The 23,441-nt window shown below is 45.9% G+C and overlaps 1 protein-coding gene across 5 annotated transcripts in view; it reads right to left on the bottom strand.

Moving 5' to 3' along the window:
* Window positions 1–219: 219 nt before the first annotated feature.
* Window positions 220–23,441, bottom strand: part of mob2a (MOB kinase activator 2a) — a 65,230-nt gene continuing 42,008 nt past the window's right edge. For 3 of the 5 annotated variants that reach the window (XM_071895106.2, XM_071895105.2, XM_071895104.2), the window contains exons 2-5: window positions 8,561–8,721; window positions 5,621–5,714; window positions 2,642–2,766; window positions 220–2,269 (exon numbers count right to left, since the gene is read on the bottom strand). In XM_071895106.2, coding sequence (XP_071751207.1) covers window positions 1,950–2,269; window positions 2,642–2,766; window positions 5,621–5,714; window positions 8,561–8,721 — 700 coding nt within the window. In that variant the 3' untranslated portion in view covers window positions 220–1,949. Of the gene's footprint in view, window positions 2,270–2,641; window positions 2,767–5,620; window positions 5,715–8,560; window positions 8,722–16,121; window positions 16,205–17,263; window positions 17,465–23,441 lie in introns of those variants that run through there. The other 2 variants (XM_071895103.2, XM_078283166.1) reach the window with 2 other exon arrangements.

Here is a 23,441-nt window from a genome sequence, read left to right as displayed (position 1 = left end):
ATGCTGTCTTGAGGAAATAAAAGGAGAATGCCTAATGTAACAGAGTGAACGTCATTCCTCTCCTGGATGGATTTCATTTGGTTTAAAAACACAAGTGGGGACATTTTATTGATAACAAGCACAATAAACATGTTTTAATTAATTAATTTAATTAATTGTAATTAATTCCTGTAGCATCATTACCATAAACACATTCTTACAAAAGACACAGAGGCAGGGTGGCATTTCTGTCTTTTATTAGATTATAATCCGCAGAGCTTAAAATATTAAATTGCTTTTAACTTAGTTAATAATTAAAATACATAAAAATGAGAGCCAGAACTGAAGAACCCTGCAAACAAAAAAAAAACAAAAACAAAAAAAATTAAAATAAATAAAATAAAAAGGAGAATTATAAACCCAATCCTCCTCGATACAGAGGCTATGTCTGACGGAACCCGCTTGCGATTCTTTGTACAGTGAAGTCCAAGCAGACTGTGCATTTTCTATACACGTGTAATGATACCATTATTGTTATTATTTATGAACTAATTTCCTCTTTGATAATTTAAAAAAAAGCAAATTTTAAAAAGGGACACATAAAAACAAAAAAAGAGATTTAGTTTGCGCTGGGAGTACTGATGATATTTCTTGGGACTTCAGCAACACAGAAACAGCAGAGCAGCCCCGCACCATCCCTTCTCTCCGTCTCTCACCCCTCTCTCTCTCTCTCTTTCTCTGGGCCTGCAGACATTACCTCATGTCTTTGTCCTTCTCCTGTGCTGCTGGAGAGGAGGGTGGTGGTGGTTTGTGGTGGTGGTGGGGGGCTGCTGCTATGCTGAACCCCAGCAAACAGCTCTGATTTCTGGGGAAGAGGTGTCCGCCGACCTCCCTAAGCCAGATACGGGCACCAGTCTGTCTCATGGTAGCGCTTCTCTGGTCAGATTAAATATCTAATATACAATCTTTTCATCTTCTCTGTCTCCCCGTTTCTGTTTCTCTCTGTCTTTACTGCCCTCTAGGGGTCGGTTCTGGGACAGGGCGGTTAGGAAGGGATACACCAGCTGATTATGTGACTATAGTTATACAAGATCAACGTCTGTAATATGGAGAACTGAGAGCAGTTTGGTGAAAAGGGAGAAGGAGGGACAGAGTGAGAGGGAGGGAGGGAGGGAGGGAGGGAGACAGAGAATGAAAGAAAGAGAGAGAGAGTAACTTCTCTCTGGCAGCAGTGACATATTCTCTCAGGTCCTGAGTAGGAAGCGCTTTAATCATCCCCCAGATAAACAACCCAAACAGTGATTGGCTAGTATCGCCCCCTCAGGCAGTAACGTGGCTCCCTACTGGCCAGCGTAGCGGCCGTGCACCTACAGGCCGCCTCCCACCTCGTTAGGGGGGGGGAGGGGGGGTGACGAGCCCGCAGGTTAATAGAGACGCCTGTTTCTCCACACATTAACAACACTGTACAATAGTATGTTGAAGCAAAGCAGAGCCCCCGTCCTGTACTGTATGTTAGGTAGAGGACAGAGGGAGGCGAAGGGCAAACGGACACACTGTCCCCCACTGAGAAAAAACAAAAACAGAAAAACAAACAAAAAAAAAACTGAATAAAACAAAAAAAAATAAAAAATAAAAGTGAAATAAAACAAAAATTAAAATAAAACATACACATACTTTTTTGTTCCTAGTTTAAATTGCAGAGAAGATGGGAGGGATTTGCCCCTGGGAGGAACGCTCACGCCAATTCCTGCTGGCGTGACAAACCCCTCCCCGCCACCCCAACCCCCGAAAACCCTCCCCCCCTTCCTTCCGGCTGGTTGGTTGGTGTTGTAGCGAAATATAAGGGTAGTGGAAGGTCTCTAAGTCCTGCTGGCGCCAAACGCCTAGGAAGGGGGCCAGGCTGTCTTTCCTTCTCTCCTCTATCTTATCTTCTATCACCCCCGGGGCCGGTGCGTCACCGCAGCCCCTGCTCATCTCTCCGTCACGTGGTTTTGTGAAGAGGGGGAGGGGGCCGAGGCGGGGGCGGAGGGGGCCGGGGCCGGGGCCGGCGGCGGGGCGGGGGTGCAGAGGATTTCGGACAGGTCGTCCATGATACAGGTCTCCTTGGGGTCGACCAGGTTGAATTCCCTTACGAAAACGATGAAATGTGCATACAGAGTGTTCAAGTGGCCCTGCAGGTCCAGAGCCACCGTCTCTTTAAAGTGCGCCCAGTAGAGGTGAGCCAGCACGTGGAACAGGTACCGGCAGATCTTCTTTACCAAGGACTCAAACGAGTTGGGGAACTCTTTGCCTAAAGGGAAAAAGGAAACAAAACCAAACAGTTTTAGAGACTATTTGTTTTAGCTGGGACAGGAATAGCCATCAGGGAGACAAACTCCTAATGACTAGAAGTCAAACAGTAGGCCTTCTGTAAACTACCATTATAATTTCTACCATACTTTTAGTGTTCAAGCATGCTTTGAGAAAGACGCTGGTTTATGTCAGCCCTCACACAACTTCCCCACAGGACTCTGAACTGCCCACTGTCCATGATTTCACCAACTGAAGCAGTAGGGGGCAGCACCAGTACATTTTATTCTCATTTCATTCATCAAATACTCAGAGGAGCCTAAAGCACCTTAGACAGAGGCACTGCAGGTCCTGAACACAGAGGGACGCTCACCGTATTTTGTAGGGAAGATGTCCTCATCTGTGACCAGTTTCTGACAAAGACTCATTACAAAGTCGACGTATTGTGGAGCAGTGCACTTCGTCTTCTTCCCCCTCTCGTCATACCAGTAGTATATTCTAGAGAGAAAGACAAAGAGGACATGTCAAATCCTGTTCCCATATTCTCATGTACACACTTCATAATAACATCACAGTATACGCTCAAATACATCAGTGAGTGAGTGAGGAACCGGATATTTCACAATTGTGAATTGGGTTTCCTTTAAATCATCAACGTGAATCTTTTTCCAAGAATGCCTGTGGTTGAGGTAGAGCAGCTCACACACCAAAAGGACAGGAGCATTTCCTGGAACTCAAAATGGCTGATTCATTCACATCAGCGGTAAACAAAAGGCATACAGCGTACAGGTGTGCTATGAGACGTCAGCCGCCCCTATTTCCTCATTCAGGGCAAACCCAATTTCGTGATGACATGATGTAGTCACTTTCGGAATGACTAGTGTCTGTATGAAGATGTGGGCCAGAGAGAGACACTAGCATACTAGCCTCCAATCTGCCTCTTGTGTCCCATACCAACACCTTCTAATATAGACATCATGTTTGCATATTTTCATTCCAGTGGACTTAGTGAACCCCCTGCCCCGGACCTTTCATTTCCTGATTAGGCCAAATTCCCTGCAGTCACGGGAGTAACGCGACACTGATCCCCCCAGGTCCTTTCTTTGGCCGGTCCCTCTCCCGGTCAAACATTTCCGGAGGGGGGCTGACCCAGAGAGCTGAGCGGTGTAACCGAAGGCTCTGGGCGGGCGACGTGGAATCATAGCTAGCGAAAGGTCAAACAGCAGGTCAGCGACACAAAGCTAGTCACGCTAGCAGGCCGACAGACACCTCGGGGATAGATGAGCTCGCAGCGGGCGGCTGTTAGCTGGCTAGTGAAGCCACCTGGGCGCGGGAGCTGACCGTTTGACAGAGCTGGGGAGGCATCAGATCGAGCAACGCTGGGACAGAGAGACAACGGTAGCAGGCGTAGCCACGGACCAACGCAAGCCACGGGCGAGTGGGACGGACGGTGTTAGGAGTGTGGGTCTGGGAGGCAGACATTACAAATCCTGAGGAATGTAAAGCGTCCACGTAACTGACCACGCAGGAGGGGACCTGCTGACCACAGGGCCGGGGCCGCGACTCTTACAATACACTTACTCACACAGGATTAGTCTGTGTTTGTATGTGTGGGAGAGACAGACACTCTGACTAAACTATGAGCTCGTCTCCCCGCTCTTCTACACACCCAGAAACACCGACGTGCCACTATGGCCATATATGTTAACGCTGTTACACAAGATACAGCGGATGAACGCCGCAAGCACATTACCACACATCTCGCTCTCTCCCACAAACACACACACACACACACCCATCCACCCACCCACACAAAATGGGTCTAAATAACTACCAAATGGTTCCGTTCCCTCATAGCTCATGGAAACATTTTCTTCCCAAAATAGTGCTGAGCTCTGCCTGGGGCCGGGGCATTGCTGCTGCTGTGACTGAGGCTCAGTCAGTGAGAGGGGAGCGCGGGTGCCAGGTCCTGTACAGACAGGAAAGGGCGGGGTACCGGGGGCATCCCATAGACGGTACACTCTCCACAGACATTACAGATGGCGGGCCTACCCCTCGGAAACTCTGTCAGCCCGTCAGGCCTTGATAGTACGAGTGCTGGGTAGCTGAGCAGCGAGTCCTTCGAAAGATTCAGATTTGGAATATTCTGTAATTCCTATTGATTCAGATATTACTTCCATTATTTCGACAGCCCACTAGACGGCTCACAGTACAAATGAAAACATGTTCGCCGTCACATCACTTCACATGACAGAGACAAAGCCCATTTGTTCGCCTCTTCCATTTCTCAGGGTGTGGGTTAGCAGCAGTAGCTTAAGGTGACAGCGGTGGAAAAATACATTGAGCACTAAGAGGTGAACCCGTGACATGCTCGTCTCCGACAGCAAATCAACCAAAAATGTGTCATTTCTCAACGGCTCTGCCATTGTTTACCGTCGCTGTCATTGTCATATTTTCAGCCTGTGTGTATGTGTGCGACTGTGTGCGCAGTGCATTTGTGTGAGTGTTTGTGTGTAGAAGTGTGTAGTACACTGCAGCGTGTGTTGTGGTTTTTAAAAAGTGTGGGTAATCTGGTTTTTCCAGCCTTTAAGTATACACAGGGGAAATGGGGCCTCTCTCCAAAGACAAGGGCTCACACATAAAGGAGGCGCCCCGCCCTGACAGGGTAAACTAGTTGGATAAATACTTACAGTTAGCCTCCTCCCCTCTGTTAACATGGCATGAATAGGACTCGGTGTTATGACTGTCTTTAACAGCGTTTAACTGCTGCAGGGGTATGCCCTGCTTTACTCTGGGGGACAGACACTAGCAATTACCACCTTTGAGGAAAACTGTAGCCTCCCTATGAGGACACCTACAGCATTCCTCTACAAACATCACAGGCAAGTAAAGATATAGATTTTTTTAGGACCCTGTCTGGTGACTTCAGAGTGGTATGAGCCTACACGTCCCGCCCCCTGAGCCGGACTTGGCGCTGGAACAAAGAGGAACAAACTGGCAGCGTTTAAATGCTCTCCTCTTTTGAGAGCGGTTTGATCACAGCGCTCCATCTAGGAAGTGCGTGTTGTGAATGCAATGACATCACCGGACTTAAGATACCAGCACCAAGCACAGGCAAGGGACTAAATGTACAGCGTGCTGCCGCAGATTAACGATACTCTGAGCATACTGTACATTCCAACATCGGACAAACGAAAGCGAGTACATCCCTTTGGGTTGTGACTCCTCTCCTGCTGACTGGGGAAGCATACCTTGATGAATTAACCAATGGGACACTAGATTTCTGATGAATAAACCAATGGGACTCTGCAGGCCAGCGATGAATAAACCAACAGTGGTGGAGATTACTTACGTGTTGCAGGCCGTCATGGCTTGACAGGTGTCCCCAGTGCAGAACTCTGAGATGGTGCTGTACTGCAGGTTGATAAGATTGAAGAATGTTGTCGCTGTGGCGAGACAAGAGAGACAAACACAGCATGTCAATCAGTGTGTATAGGCTGCTACACTATTAACATAAGAAATCAATAAATAATCAGAGAGGACACCATCAATACTTTTCCGCCCTAGAGTGAATAACTGCCAGGATCTTTACAAAAGTACAAAACTAAACTACTGCCAGAACACAAAAGTAGGCTACTAGTGTCACGCCACATTCTCCTATGGAAAGTGAGGACACACCTAAGCTACTGTATATGCCGTCTTTCATCTACCACTGTGATCAATGGGACAGTCACAGTCACGTGCTCACTCACTAATCCATCAAGTCAGGCATCACATCTTTCAACAGTGAGTGTGCTCTAGAAAAATGGAATATGGGAGGTGGCTGTAGCCTTGACATGCATTTGAGTTCAACCACCTAGAACCAAAACAGGTATTTCTGCCACAAGGGAACCTCTTTCACATCCTGTTATGCTCCAAAACAATGTATGAAGCTACGCTGAAGGGCAGAAAATCCAGAGTATATTATATATAAGTTAAGTTCCCCTTCAGAGTCAAAAAGTATTGTGCTTTGTTTGATACCAGACATTTGAAATTTTCTGTTATGGTGACGCTCCTTTTGTTAGTCCTTATCCTTTTCAATGTGAACAATACAATCATTTACTTCAGACCCAAGGAGTCAAAGCTTGCAATAATTTATTAGGCAAATTGCAAAAATAGGGTTCTCTATCACTTCGCAGCAGTGTAAAAAAACATCCACTGTTGATAAGCATTGTTTGTGTTGAAAGGCAAAAACCCAATTAGTGGTTGATACAAGTCGATGCGAGCCAGCTTGCGCAACTTCCAATTTCACACCGAAAAATGCATTCGCAGGCGAAAACATGTCCCATCTGCTTTATATAACGGTGTTTTATCAGCTAAAAAAGGAACGCTCCCTTTTTCGTTTTCCCCCACGAGCACCTGGCTGGTTTGGATACGTAACCAAAACAAACTCAGGGAGACAGACAAAATAAAGCACCTCAGAACTTTATGCTGCTTTATCTGGAATATTCCTCCAGCAGCCACGCCGAAGTGAGTTTACAAAACGCCACAGAAGACGCTCATGATGACAACCATAGTCTTCAATAAGAAATAAAATACTATGTTGTGTAATAGAGCCTGAAGTTGGCTGTAAAATACTGTGTTAAAAGAAGCAGTGTACGGCGTTATTGGGAACAGTCTAAAGCCTGTGCCAGGCCTGGAACATGTTAAGGACTTGGCTCTCAGACTTGCAGCTCCAGTACCGCTGGAACATAGTCTCCAGATGACAAGTGCATACCGACTTGGAAAAACAATTCAAAATCCTTGAAGGAAAATTCTAATAAGTCAGAAAGAAAAGTGGGCTTGGGCAAAGAGTTGCCTTGGGCAACAAGTTGCCAAACACAAGGCAAACTAGTAAACTAGTAACGCAGTCACATATGACATATAGTGTGATAGGAAAAAGGCGGGTGATATGGACAAAATATTTTCAGATAGCACCATTAATATGAATATACTATCAATATTTTTCATTTTACTTTTCTATGAATAGTTTACAGTTTACTGAAAAATATAAGTCAAATACAGTACTCCATTCACAGCCTTTAAAGGAATTTTATGGCAACAAAAAAAAAAAGTAATACAATTATTATATGCAAGTACAAGCATAACTTAAAGTCCATCAGGATCAAAGTATGTTTTCAGACCTGTTTTAATGAATTCTAGTTTCAAAAATGTAAACAAGCACCGTACAGCTTCCAGTCATGAATGAAAGGAATGGTAAGAATCTGTAAGGGCTCTGACGTACGAACAGATCTTCAGTCGCTTGTCGTGGCATCACATTGTAGTCGGATCGTTCCGAGGACAGTTGTAAAATAGCAGTCTCAGAAAAGTATTTCGTGATGAGGGGCAACCTCTATGAGCAATCTATTACAGCCCTTCATTTTTAACTGTTATGATAGGAACTATCTCTTGCTAGGTCAAGCATAATAGCATCCATTACCTTTTACCAGCAAGCTTTTCTTTTCAGAGTGCTCTCAGTGAATTCACTATGCTGCCTTCAACTGCTCCTTGAAAGCTCCTTCGTCCAAGTTTGAAAGTTGTAAATACGACTTGTGCATTCAAGTGCTTTTGGTTGGAAATAACAAAACTGACCCTCTAAACTTAAGTATGTTTTGTGGTGTCTGCTTTATCTTAGAAATCAAGTGGCATAGAGCTACTCTGTACTTAGGCAGCCGACTGAGAAGGTGGAAATGTGCATTATTTAACTGATATTTTAATTTATTTATTTAAAACAATAATGCACTGCAACCAAAAGTTAAACAAAGAGTGCAATCAGAAACATACAACAATACAAATTACTTATATAGAATGCCAAACAACAAAATATACTAATAATGTTGGGTCATTCATGTGCGCTCAACTCAATTCTGCTGCATTTGAAGGCATCATAACTCCGTCCCTTTAGCTCTAGCACTTGCAAGATGTTGAACCACCAGATTAAACTTTCAAGTTAATAAGTTAATAAGCTATGCAGTGAAATTGTAGGCTACTATAATATATTGTAATGTCCACAATTTCCATGAGAAGGCAAATTGTGACAACATTTTACCCTGTGAAAACGTAAGATCATCACATCGCCCACCCCTAGTTACAGGTCGACTAAGTGACTAATTATAGCAATGGTTTGTGTTGGCTCTAGTGGACCTCGTCCTCCGGATGTGTATGTGAGGAAAATCTGCTCCTCTTTGTGTTATTCATCCAGCCTGTTTGAACTCCTACCCCACCAGTGTGTATTCTATCATTACTACCACCACAATCACAGACAGTCACTCACTGTTGCTGGCTAGCCATTCGTTGAGGTCTATCTCTCTGGGCAGCACCACCAGCTCTTTGAGGTCGAAGTCCACCACGCGGATTTTCGTGAACTCCGGCTCCAGGTACTGCTTCTTCTCTTCAGCCGGAGGCTTCTTTCCATTTGGCTTCGTCTTCGACTTCCTGCAAGGCAAAAGAAGAAAGGATAAGTTAAAGAGATGCAAAAGAAGCGCTAGGGATAGTCAAAGATCAACTAAGTGGCAAAGTGAAAGAGATTTCAAAAGCAAATGGTAAATCTGTTGTTTTGACCTGATACTGGACAAAATGCCAGACTTCATCTCTCAGCAGCTCTGCTAGTATGAGCATTGTCCTGACAGGCCTACATGATGCCATTGTACAAACATACAGTATCCAACCAGATATTCAAGTCGTGCCAGTAGGCATCATTTCAAGTGCTGAGCCAACAGAGGGCAAATCAAGACAAGTAGGTCCTGTAGAGCAATTCCACGTGATGAACAGGAGTAGTTAGCAGAGGTTATTTGGAATGCATTAAATGCACTGTGAATGGAAAGAGCAACTGAGCCCTTGCAGACAAGCGTGTTACGTAGATACAGTAGCCTGAGCCAGGATCCAGGGATCTACAAGACCTGGAGAACCGCTGGTGTCGATGTAATCTCTTAATTCTTATAGACGCATTACAAAAGTCACAGATTACAGGAAGTCTTATACCACCAGTCTCTCACACTGCCACACACACACACACACACACACACACACACACACACAGGTCAGCCGACGGGTCACCACGTCTCTTTGGTAGCGTAGTGGGGCGGCGTTGAGGGGGATTCTGGGTTCACAGCGGCCTGTGCCTATACAGAGAGTCGTCTGTTCCTGTACCTGACCCCCAACTCTGACCCCTGACCCATCGTTAGGCCCAGAGCCACCACACAGACAGCCGTCCCCAGAGCGCTGTACTTCCACCGCTAGTTTTAGCATGGGGATGTCATATCACACTCCCTCTGCACTTCCAGGGGCCGTAACCTCTCTTCCCCCACCCCCTGCCCTCAGCCTGTATCAGTGGAGGCTGCGCAATCTGGGGTCAAAGGTTGAAAGGCTCGATACATGAGTGAGACAAATAAACAGAAGCCGAGTTGTCTGACACAGCAGGCTTTGTTCAATCAAACCAAATACAGGCTAATGCTATCTGCTCTCAGACAGTTTGGACCGGCCCCCAGTCACCCCGAGCTTCCTTCTTCATGACTTTGAGAACTGAATAGGTTCAACTTGAGCGTCACATTGAGATCTAAATTCTGGGCAGCCAAGGAAGAACTTAAGAATAGCCGACCTGATCAGTATTCTTTTCAAGGCTGTCCTCATCCTGTAATGGCTCAGTCCCTCCTACCCCGTACTTTTTCTCCGACTCCCTCCACATCTTCATTTCGCTCCCTCTTGGCTCTGCTACTGTTGTTTGGGTTTGCTTGAGGACGGGGGAGTTCCAGTTTGCTCCCTGAATTTATTGTGCTTTTGTTGACCCTTATTTCCGCCTTCCTCCAATCCCCTCTATCTCCATTTCTCATCCCTCCTCCGCTCTCCACACCCTCTGTCTAAACACAATGATCCAGCCATGTGTTCTTGGCTCTCGCTTTTCCCCTTCCTTCCCAGTCACACTCCCAGATCCCCATTCCCAAAAGAGGGCAGCTCCAGTTCCAACTGTATTAATGACGTCGGATCATAAACACTGTTTTCCAGCAGTAGCCAAAACCCCACTCAGTTTCAGTCAGCTTCTGCTGAGATTGACATTGGAGTTTACAGGAATGAGACAATGACTGCAGGTTGGATTTCGGAAGAAAAAAGGCATTACAGAGGCGGTCCGCACGCAGCCGGAGGAAATATAACCGAAAGAGATTTACAGAGAGAGTAGGGATAAAGAAGAGAAGAGGGGAGTGAGAAGAGAGGCAGAGAGAGGAATGAAGGGAGGAGGTAGATTGACATAGGCCCAGCTGATATCCATGGGAACTAATAAACACTTACAAAACATGACAGGACTGTGGAGCACGAGGCCCCTTGGCCAGAGCACAATGTTCAGAAAAGCCTTGTGCAGTTTTATTCCCCTCGCCAGGAAGCGTCGCCCTGCTTTCCACCTCAGCAAACAAGGGAAGGCACGTCAATATGTGGATGCATACAAAGCCTGGGGAACTCAGCCGGCAGCGCTTTACTTTGACAATGTTTGAGATCCCCCTCTGCAAGTCCTCTATCGTCTAATTGATCTGTCACTGCTGTAAACTGGCTTTAGGCTTCATGTGAAAACATTAAGGCCTGAAGGAGCCACACTCATGCACACACACAACGCTGCTGCTCATGTTCTCATTTGCTGGGTAATGATTCATCAAGGTATAAGGCTCTTCCTATCAGGCAGTACCTGAGCTGTGTTTTGGCCTCATTTAAAACCAAGGACACCACAGATTACACTATTGGCTAATTATTAATGACCATCTACTTTCTATTTCTCCTCTCTTTCTCCTGTTCTGAGTCAGCTCTCTCTCTCTCTATGTTGTTTCTCCCTCTTTGCAATAACCTTTCTTTCCTTTAGGCTTGTAGGCATTTCTTTCCCTCCCTTTCTCCTCCTTGTGGCCACAGGCTCACCTGTCCAAATAGTCTATTGTGCAGGGTCAGGAGCCTCAGGCCTCGCACTCCCATCCTTGCCCTCTCTTTTCATCTCTCACTGCCCTTCCCCTTCATCTCTCTGTCCTTCACCACCATCCTGACCTCTCCGCTTTTCATCTCCCTCATTCCCTGACCTCTACTCACATTTTTAATTACTGTGACCTTTCTTTAATAAAGATGTCTCTCCAGCTCTTGTCTTATCTTATTTTTCATTTCTCCTTATCTCTGTCTGCTTCCTTCCGTCGCCGTCTCCCTCCCCTCTTTTTTCGTGCTCCCCCTCCCCGTCCGGCTCATAAGGAGCAGAGCAGAGACAGATTCATGTGGTCCGTGTGGTTTTGTGCTGTGAGCTACATGTTCCGTCATGTGAAAGAGCTTACCGGGGAAAAGAGCTTCATCCACAGATACCGTCTGCTCGCACAACTTTTCAAAGGCTTTGGTAAGCCCCTCAGAAAACCATTCGGCTCCTGTGAAAGTTTCAAGTCAGGTCTTTTCCCCCCCCCTTTCCTTTTGAAAACATTCTGTTTCACTGAGCTATTTCCTGCCTCTCTCCCTCTGTAATTTCGTCATTTTCCATAAAAACGCCTCCTCCTCTTCTTGCGAACATTTGTGTGGTAGGGGGGAGGGGGGGTGAAATTCTGGAGCCATTAGTTTATTTTAGGATAAAGAAAACTTCCTCTGTGCTAGCACTCCTCCCCTCATACGTACATAGTCTGTCTTCACTATGCACACACACACACACACACACACGCGCGCACACACACACACACACACACGCGCACACACACACACACACACACGCACACACGCACACACACACACACACACACAGCTTTGTCTGTTCTTGGTAAAGTTCTCCCAGGCAAGTCTTTGCCATAAAAGGCAGCAGATGCCTGCTTCTCCACACCAGACCAGGCCAGATCAGGGCAGGCCAGAAGGCAGGAGTGGAGGGGAACTGAGGCCAGGGCCAGGCACATGTCTCTGGGCCGGGGAACGGCCACAGCCTGCCTGGCACCAGCAGGAACCCATCTGTGGTACGGGCTCACAATCCACGGACCTGGTCAAGCCCAGTGGAATGACATGGGGACTGCTAAGACCCATGAGAAAATCATGTGCGTCTTTTGAACTTGTGAACAAAGCTTACAATTTCACATCTAGTTTACTTTAGGATAGAAGATGACACATGGAGCTGCGGGCCCACACGTTACACCTAGCACTGCTGTGTGTTTATACATGAAAGAGAAAGAGGTAGAGAGAGAGCAGCGGGAAGACAGACTTTCTGGTGTTTATCTGCAATAAAAACAATAAGGAAGTAGGGTAGTATAGTCGGGTGACATTGAGGTCAGTGTAGTGAGCTGAGGAGTGACTGAGCCGACAGCTGTTAGATCCTGTCTGTCTGTCCGCCTGTCTCTCTTTTACCCCTTTCACTTTTTTCAGCTAGACCCCCCCCAAACTTTACTCACTACGTTTCACTCTTTCCACCCATAGCCCACACCTTCCCATATATACATACACACTTTGTCACACACATGCACACATATACACACTTCTGCATACAAGCACACACACACACACACACACAGACACTCACACAGACCTCCGACTGTAACCCCTCTCCCTTTTCATGGCCTAACCAGCTGGTCACAACAGCTGCGTCACAAGGCTGATACCACCAGAGACCTCGAGAAAACCAGAAGAAGCGAGCGCTGTCTAGTCTGAGAGTGTGTTTGTGCTGCAGGCACGTGTGCGCCCTGCAAGTCTGTCTGTGCACACACATCGTTCACAATCTTGAGGTGTATGCGTAAGGCAGATCTCTTGGCAGAACTCTTACACTGGTGCGTTTATCGCTGGTCGGCTGCTGTATGTTAGCTAACTGCGTGCCTGCTGAATGCTGAATACACACCGTTCTAAAATAACCCTTCTGTAAAGAGAAGCAGCCCTCTGGCAGGTACACCGCAAGCCTGTCTCATTACCAGAACCTGGTTCCAATTAATAGAGGAATCACTCGGGACCACATTACAGAACTATGCTCGGGAATTAGCTTAAGTGCTTACATTAAAATGATACAATTTGCTACTAAAGAGCAACCCCCTCCACACACATACACACCAATGCTTCAAAGCATTGGTGTGTATGTGACGATGCTGACTGCTGAAGGTGCCGACTCCATAGTTACTTATCACCTCAATACCAAAACATGCACTGATTCAATCGGCACTGACGCACATGCTATGACTTTATATAGAAACCAGAGGCCCCGGTTTTTGTTTTTATTGGTGCTTTATGCGATGTGAATGCGTTTAATGCAACTAGATTCTCAAGCCCTTTCTAACTAAACCCATGTAATGACTTTCCCCTTAAGCCTGCGACTCCTGCCAAGCCCAATATTGCACAACTGTTGCTTAAATTGGCCTGCTGGATTGCGGAATCTAACTATTGGCATATGGATGCAGTTAATGCGATCTGCAAGGGTGAACAGCGCTTGCATCCATCCAGCACTATTAAACAAGATGATGAAGAAGATGTCTGCCACTGCCATCTTCTCGTACAGTAGAAGAATCGAGAAGGTTGCTTCTTATATTGATCTGAGATAAGTTTCCTTTTGGTTATGCAATGATAAAAAGAATGACTTGGGGAGGGTATCATGATCCCAGATCTGCGGCCAAAGGCACTCGCACTCCAGGGCAAACACAAAGACGCCAGAGCCAGAAAAGAACCACATTTTCTCCCAGAGGAGCAGAAGGGAGGGTATATCTGAAAAGTCTCAAGAACATAGTCTCTTTCTTTTTATCTTTCTGGTACATGAGGACACATACCAAGGAATAAAGATATGCTTCTCTTGTCGCCCTCTGGCCCTTACACAATACCATTTCACTGGAAAACAGCCCCAGTGTCTACGATGAGGATATGAGCAATAACATGCACTGCAGACAACAATCAGAAGTCTTCTCTGACCATTACTGAAGAAAAAGTACCCAGAAACACCAATCCATCTCAGAGAGAAATCAAACACTACTAACTGTCTTGACCTCCAAACACCACCTGAGAGGTCAGAGATGGAATCAATCAAATGTCAGGAAGTCGCTTCCTCTTTTGTGAACTTTGTTCCTGGGCTTCATAACATTTGGGTTAAAAGAACTTTATTAAAACATCAATAGAAACAGGATATCGGTTTCATTCTATACTGATAAGACTAGACTTGAGAGAGAGAGCTCTGCCATTTTGTAAAGAGAGCAGCTTCAGTCAGGAAGATCGGTTTGCTCCAAGCCAGGCCTCCTGATCTATTTCAGGATTCAAATTGAATAGACTCTCAATGGCTCTTTTCCCCGAAAAACCACAGACAGAGCAGAGCAGAGCAGGCAGTCTGAGCCAAGCCAAGCTAAACCACGGCGGCCATTACGGGGCTAAAAAGAGCGCAAGTTAAGGATGGACCAGACCAGAGGTTTAGCCTTGCAATGCTGAGGTCTACAGAATAGCCTTCTTGTCTCACTAACTTGTACCTGATTTTGATGTTCCTTTTGGAAAAGAGCGTCCATACACAAAAACTCCTCAACCCTAATATTTCACTCCAAGTTCTGGAGGGGACGGAACAAAAAAAAAGCACAGCTGCCACCACCTAATCAGCAGCATCACCAGGGGTGTCAGCAGCACTGTAAATCAGTAAATGAGAATTGCAGCCAGAGTGCAGGCCTAAACATGCAAACACACAGCGCTCTGATTCAACTACTGACCCCAAACCAGTAGAGCTCTCGCTACCTCCTCTCCCTCCTGTCCTCCTGTGCTAAATCTCATTCAGAAGCTCTCGGGCCTGTGGAGTACATGAGGACCCCCCGCTGACACTGTTAACGCAGCCTCATCAACATCACAACGCACATGTGTGACAGGAAGGGGGGTTTGGGGTGAGATGAGATTAGACTGAGCCGCTGGTTAAGCACTTGACAAATGTATCCTGGGTTTGCTCCCTTGAACAAGGCTAATTTAAATATTGATTTGACATGATTGACGTGAATGATACGACTTGAATGAGAGTTCTCCACACACTATGATCAAACCAATCAGTCTATCTCAATGAAAAAGGGGGGAAAAGATAGACATTTTTAACTATTCCAGCAATGGTTAAGTATTATAATATTTTGAAAAACCAGCCAAGATTACACAAGGCCATGCATTCTCTCTCAGGGGAATTCACCACTAACAGCTCTCTTAACTATCTTTGCCATGCTACTGTTCATACCTGCTTCCAACCCAAGGGCATTCAACCATTCATTTTAAGGAGGAAACAGGGTAAGAGTTGAGCTGTAAAAGAGTCCAGCCCCCCCCTGTTAAAACTAAAACTATGCATCCTTGTTAACTTTGATTAAGTCTCTCTTTTGTTCAGCTCTTTCCTCAAACGTCAAATTTCTGGAAACTCCCCAATGATTTTTTTTCTTTCTTTCGCACAGGTGATAAAAGGTAAATACATTAAAGGTGGTGGCTTCTAACAAACCAGCTGATTACCACCAGTGTGGTATTTCTGAGGAAAGGCAATTAAGTTCCCTGTAAAACAGAGACGTGCAGTAGAACTTGTCTCTACCTGTTAAAGGTCTTACAACAGAGATACATACTGCCGCACTGTACAATAATGCTTTTAGGCTGCGTCCATTACGTTCAGCCTACATTCTGTTAGAGATCCTAAGATGGTGGATATTCTTCACATACTATCACTGTTCACATCTCAGGAGACAATAGTTTGCGAGGCATTTGCCCTTTGGGCCGGTGGTTGAAAAAGGCACCTGTCCACAGACTTGAAAGGTAAGAGGAAACTTCACAAAAGGGTTAGGAGGAGAGTCTTGTCCCCTGAAGGAACACACTCATAATGACTGCATGTCTCCTTCACATGACACAGAGTGGGCAAATACACAGATGTAAACTGGTTTTCTTACCCACAACCGGCTAGCCTCCAGGCAAGCTGTGTCGCGGACGTTCTTCTTGAATTGCATTGATTCTTCATGGCATTAATTCTGACGGGGGTTCTGTTTGCGTCCCTTTCTTTGACACATAAACACACTTAACACTGCTATTTAGGTCATGCATTCTTTAAGTCTTACGTGTGCGTCGTCATATGCAGTTTGGACATGGCCTGGATACATAGCCTTTTTATTAATAGGCAAGCAGATGCATGTCCGGTGTACTTTCAATTCTGAAGCCATGTAATTAGTCTATTTCATCTCATTTTAAGTTGAATTTGAATGTGTACAGTGTGGTGATGATGCTGCTGGAAGATGGGACTTTAAGAATAAGAGGTCTGCTGTATCCAACCTTGAGCCACAAAGTGACACATCTAGCCAAAAGGTTAAAACAGCTGATTCCTGTGATTTCAAATAATTGTCTGTTTAGATTTTCTAAGTTAAAACGGAACCGGTCTTAAATTATTCATCACACTAGATGAGGAGGCAGTATCACGTTGCCTCCTGGTCTTGTTCAGTCTTGCTGGGCAGAGCTGTCGGGCTGCTGAGTGCTGCTTAAAGGAGACTGACGCTTTCCTACGGTACCACTGACTGGTGGGCTGCTGTGACCCCGGAACCCCGAAGGGTCCCGGAGCGCTAATAATTGCTCCTGAGAAGAGACAGCCAGTCCCCCCTTCATGCCAAGTTTTCGAGACATGACAAAAATGGATATTTATAATGGAAATATTTAGTTGTTGACAGTTTTAGAAAATACAGACGGGCCACGAGAGCGCAGAGCGCAGCCTCGCGTTTCCAACATTACACCAAATCACTATTAAGGCATTAGGCGTTTGTAACATAGTAGTAATATACCTCTGAATATGTAATACGGGGAATATGTCGGGGGGTTACACAGCAAATACACAGTCGACTACAGGCTGTTCACTGCGGAGAGAGCATAAGCGTGTGATACATGAACACACGTTTCAACCTCCTGACTCGGACAGCGCGCTCCCTCGGTCTGTGGCAACTAACATTACATGAATAAAACATAAAGCATTTGTCACATTTAAGGTACGGGCTCGACTGGGATACTCTCGGGTATTTTGTCGAGTTAAAACAACAAACATTGAGTTTACCTTAGAACTTTGCCGACTGCTTGAAGCACCATTTTGCAACTTAGTCCGTTTTTTGAGTTTCTTTGCGAGTGCATATCCGTTTTATCTCCAGAGAGAGAGCAGTAGTCTCCGACCATAGTTTAAAACATGTAGATTTGATGCTGGAATATCTCTATTTTCCACACTAGTCAGACTGTAGGCTACCTGTGTGAATTCACCTCGGGATTTGATCTATCTGAAACTCTGACTGCACAGGAAAAAAAACTTTGTGAAGACTTTCGTGAGCGCCCTCCCCTTTCTCGACTTTCGCCCAATCAGCGGAGGGGAGAGTCATCGAAGGTGATGACGTCAAAGTCTGCCCATGTGGACGTGTTCATGCTTTTCCTTGAGGTGTACTAGTTACAATGTAGCAACAGGTGGTCGGCTTGTAACTGGCAACTACAACGCAATAAAGAATTCGCTACATTATATATGGATCCATTTTAAATACAACAATGACCACTTTTCCATGATAAAGCAAAACAAAAAAAAAAGATAATTCGGTAAATATGCCAAACAGAGCAAGCAAAACTATTATTGTACATTACCAATAATTTGATATCAAATTATAAACCAATATCAATACCGCTAATCAGTGATGTAGTGGTAAATAAAAAGGTGGGTAAATAGAGGAAGCAACCACCAACATAAACAAAAAGCAATTACATTTTCAGGAAAGCATTCATTTCTGGGTTTTTTCCCTCCCTTGATGTACATAAGATGTACATCAGGATAAAAAGGTGTGTACACTAAGATTAGGCGGGCTTACCCTCTGCTACACCCCTGCTGTTTGTACACAACCTACAATTAAAAGTGCGCGATGCCTTATAACCCGTCACTCCTAGTTGTGTGGGGACTGGTGCCAGGTTTAGCAGAGGTTTGCACAGTGTGCATGCTGGGACTATGGGGCGACATTCCTCCTGTTGATGCTGAACTTCACCTGGAGTCAAACTACGACAAGCAGGCAGCAGGCAGGCATGTTCAAACTTGACTTTGTTAAGAAAGCGCAGGTGAGGGAATCAGACAAAGAGAGACACAGCAAGGCTGATACATATGGATATCTCAAGGTTTCTGTGAAGGTCTTGGGGCCAAATTCTCAAGGATTCACAAAGAGAAATCTAAGAATTGTTGGACAGGAGAACTATGACATTATGGACATGCTAACATACTTGAATATGAAGTGTATTCAAATTAAGAATCCAGTAGACAGCTCAGTGAGCCACAAACACTTAAGTGCAAAATGGAGGGGAGGAAATGAACACTGAAAACGGAGAGCCGTGCGAATCATGAGAAAATTACAACTAGTGTTGTGGAACTACCATTCTCTCACTCTGCTTCCCTCTAATTATTGGCCCTCACCAAACCTCCTCTCTCATTCTCTCTTCCATTCCTCTCTCTTCACACATTTCCCCTCCCACTCTTGGTTTGTTTTTACTCGCCTCTCCTTCTCATTGTCTCCCCTTTTCTTCACCATGTCTGTCTCTCTCTCTCTCTCTCTCCCTCTCGCTCCTCAGGCAGGACCTGTGGGGCCGCAGTGCAGCTGCAGATGTGAGAAATACCAGCCGGCTGCTGTAGCATGGACACACACAAAGACACCCTAATCTAAGGGATCTCTGGAGCCCTGCACACTTCGAGTGCGTGTGTGTGTGTATATGTATGTATGTGTGTGTGTGTGTGTGTATGGGTGCAAGATATTGAAAGAGAGAGATAAAAGAGATAGTGAGACCGTAGCATATGCAGAAATGCCAGTGGAGCATGCCCAGTGTGGACTGCTGGACCTTGTGAGATGCTGCTTGATTGTGTCAGTGAGCCCCTATTTGTTCATGTGAATCTATCTGAAAGTATCAAAAGGACAGAGGGTCTGATAGGGGCTTCTCATCACAGTCAATCTGCACCCTCATCCTGCATGGCTCTGACTTCCTTCCTGCCTACCACACTAGGGGCACATGCCTCTCCGTCCGGCCCCAGCAGAGAGCACACTCACAGGGGAGAGGGTAAGGAAGGCCGGGTGGGTGGAGCTGGGTGCTCCGGAGGCCCTGTGAGTGGCTGCTGCTGCTGTGGTGGTGGTGGTGGTGGAGGTGGAGGGAGAGAGAGAGAGAGAGAGAGAGAGAGACCAGAACAGGGCACAGACTTTTCCCCTGCAGCTAAATATAGTATCAGCCTGCCTGGCCCATAAAGAATACAGAGACCAGGGGGAGGGGGAACGTACGGTGTGAGTGTGTATGAGTGTGTGTGCATGGGTATGCACAAATGAGTGAATGAGCGAGTGAATCAGTGACTGAGCAAGTGGGCGAGAGACAGTACTACAGAGGGAACTGTACAGTGGGGGGGGGGGGGGGGGGGGGGGGGGGGTCAGTCCTGAGGCGAGTCAGACCGAGGTTAAGGGCGAACAGTCCTAAATGGCGTCGAGCCCGCACCGCTTGAGGTGACCACTCAAGTGAAAGCAGCCGCTGTAATGGAAATCCATGCACAGAGAACTTTCCATCAATTTGCTTCTAACTATTAGATCGGTGCGGTCACCTAAAATAGAAGACGGCCATTCAGGATCACTGGGGCATGGCCTGGCCCGGGCCTCTGCACGGAGCTAGTCCAGACAAAGACCTTTAATGGATCGGGCTTCAAAGTCAAAGAGCAGGTGGCTAATAACTTAGAGTTCAGTTTTCGTAGGTTAAAAAGGCAATATGTAGTCGCGCCCATAGGCTACACCATGCTATGTGAGCTGTCCGCTAGCAAATACAGATGGAGATAGAGACAGTGCCACTTAGGTACAACTTGGACCCCCTCAGCAAATTCTTACAGGTGTGACGCGAGTGGAAACCAGCGGCCGCATTCCGTCGTCTGGCGGACAGAGGTTTACTCTTTCTTGTCTTCCCGCCGACGTCACACTTCACCTTCCCTCCTCTCTCCAGACAAGACATGACATCACTCATCTGCCACCCGCTGTAACCAACAACCAGATGCTGTCGCAAAAGGCGAGCACAGAACATCGTCTCACACACGCCCACACACACACACACTACGCATACCCGATCTTCCACAGGCATCCAGTTGTACTTGCACATGAGTACACACACACACACACACACACACACATACTGTACATACAAACTGCAATAACACACTTACTTACATAGCCAAGACTGTGTTCTCTAATGAATCAATCAATGATTTAGATAATAAAAATGATAGGCAATTTCTCTTAAAACAATTTATTAATAGGCCTAAGCCTATATATATATTTTTGGGGAGAATAAAGAATTCAATTATGAAAGAAAGAATAAGCAGCCTGAATCTAAAGCTGCGATGTCTGTAGAGACACAATAACGATTGTACCACACGTTTCAGATCACATTAACATAACAAAAGCATGTGTAGGTCTAGAGATTGAACAAATAGCCTGACTTTGTATCAGTACTAACCAGCTGCTTCAAGTATGCTAACCCCATCAAAGACAACCACCCTGGAGACACAGACAGCACAGGCACAGATTTAATAAAAAACACATCACTCATTTAACAGGGAGGAGGAAGCTTATGGAAATACTGTGACGTCAATAGAGGCTGGCCCTGTGACTGGTAGGCAAACTGATGGAATGGCCCCACGTTAAGCCTTAATCTGATAAGTGCAGCCGACCATCAATAACTGTGATCTGACCAGGAGATAATGCAGGGAAAATAAAGAAGGCGGTGGAAAAATGCAAGTAATTCAAATCATTGTGTTGCTGACGTCACGACGCCCCGGTTAGGAGGCGTTCCTCTATCTGAGTGAAAAAAATTGGTATGGCGAACTCTGGGGAATGGAAATAACGCAGGTTTTACTCATCTATTGCTATAGCAAAGTGACACTGGGAAATGAATGAACTACAACAATCAAAACCCACATGAAACTATTAAAAGTTGTCCAAGTCGGTGTCACTTCTTGGACAAAGCGTGTTGGCCCGGGGCGCTCTGTTCACTGCTGATAGAGATGGATGGCTGGCTGGCCTAACAGGTTGGGTCTGAAAGTCGGCGGACATTCCACCTATTTGAGACAAAGAAAACACTGATTCCTGGCCAGCAACAGATGAGTCACAACCGCAGCAGATGCGCCTCGGGACCTGGCAACAGCTCAGTCCCGCCCCTGCCAAAACGAATCTTCAGCCAATCATACCTTGGATCAACATGACAGACAGGTCAGGCACCCAACCACATGAAAAAAAAAAAGAAATCAAAATCAGAGCGGTTCCAAGTTGCTCTCTGAGCGCCGGCAGAACTTCAGTTGGTGTTGCGTTCTGGGTGCGTGCGGGAGTGTAGTGTGTTTAGGTAAGGCCTTAGCCAGTGAAAACAGCGCAGGCTGACGGTCTTAGTGCCTGGGGGATTTCTATAGGCCCAGATAGAGGTCAGCAGGGCCAGGAGACACTCCACACACTGAACCCTGCGACCTGCCCTGCAATACCAGCCTGAACCTCCTCTATCAGACAAGAGACTGCGGCGTTTCCTTTTTGGGGGAAAATTGCCCCCATAGCTACGAAAACCTAAATACAATCAAAATTCATCATCTGTCCAGCCTGCTCCCCAAAAAATTACAATTACAGCATAAGTGTCCATATATTGTGATATAAATATCCAAATAAGAGCCATTCTTAAACTGCAACACATATGGAGACTGATCCTGGCACGGGTCAGGGAGCAAACTGGGTCCCAGAACCAAATTTACCTCCACCCTCCACTTTTACAAAAACAATCTACAGCAAACAGTGGATGTTGACTATGTTGACTATGTGTGACCTGTATAGAGCCTCGGTAGACTGCGTGTCTGTGCATGTACTGACAAAATCTGGACGAGAATAGCGGTTATCAAAACAGAGCAAAGTAGCAAGTGAGTGGGAGTCTCTCGCTGCGCTCACCGACAATCTTGGTCAACCTTGTTTGCTTAACTTACTTGTCACCCCTCCCTCAAAGCACTCACACCTCTCTACACAGTGGGCTCGCGGATACACACAGTGGGTTAAGCACCAAATGCAATTGTAATGTATTGCCGTCAAATTTTCTATACTAGATAGTACATGGCATTTCATTCATCATAGTGATGCATCGGCTCTATAAAGATGGACTGGACTACACCAGGTCTTGTCCATCAGTCTGCTGCCCTACTTCTCTTTACCCTATCCTCTCCTTTTTTTTCCCTTGAGGCCTTGCAGGGGGATAACCCGACCTCTCTGTATCTCCATTTCCCTCCAGCCTCTCTCTCCTTTTCTCTCCCTGGCCTCATCTCTCCATCCCTCTCCCTAATGCTCTGCATTCCAGTAGGGGAAGGGCTGCATGCAAAGACATGCCATCGCTCCCTGCACACACAGCCTGGCTAAACAAAGGAGAGTCAGAAGAGAACTGAGGAGAAAGAAGAGCTTGAAAAGTGAACTAAAAGAGGTCAAGAGCAAGAGATTTTAGAAGGGTAGCTCTCAATGTGGTTTGACTTGGCTTATCTTGTTTGGGTGGTGGATGTGCACTTCATGAGCCAACACATTAGGGTGTATAACCTCATGCTCCATTTAACAGCAGTAATGGCACAAAGGAAAAATTACTTAGCTGCCTAATTGCCACCGCATTCATAATCCAATTAGAAGTAAAGTTAGGTTGTATTTCAAAAATGTCAAATTGTTTCTGCATACTTTCTGGCACTGGAGCCGTTTCAAAAAGGAAGTTTGCAAAGGAGAGCGAGTAGCCAAGTATGTTTGAAAGACGGGAGGCCATGTTCTGACTGGTTTATGACTGATGAAGGAAGAGAGGGCTTTAGCGAGATGGAAGACAGGAGATGAGAAATACCAGACTCGTGTCCAGACGTTTATAAATCACCATCTCCATGGCTACTGCTCAGATTAAACACTATCCAGTGTTTCCCCTAGGATGGAGTTGTAGCAGCGGAGGCAAAGCACGTGCGGAAAGCGCACAAAAACATTTTTTTTTTGCACAAAACCTTTTTTGTGCGCTCGCAAAGTGCGCCCTGCCGGGAGGTTTCTATGTGTCTGCCGGCACCAGAAGGGCTCTTGAGGCCTAAGTACATACAGTACATTTGTGCACAGTAATGAGCAGGGGAAATGTCTGTCTAGCTTACATATGAGGTGTCTCAAGATTTAGGAAAATGCACTTTTATTGAACATAATAAAAGTATAATCTTTAAAACA

Source organism: Centroberyx gerrardi, chromosome 4 (genome assembly GCF_048128805.1).
Source record: "Centroberyx gerrardi isolate f3 chromosome 4, fCenGer3.hap1.cur.20231027, whole genome shotgun sequence".
Classification (NCBI taxonomy): Eukaryota; Metazoa; Chordata; class Actinopteri; order Beryciformes; family Berycidae; genus Centroberyx; species Centroberyx gerrardi.
The sequence above is the reverse complement of the archived record's forward strand: the minus strand, read 5'-3'. Positions and strand labels throughout refer to the sequence as shown.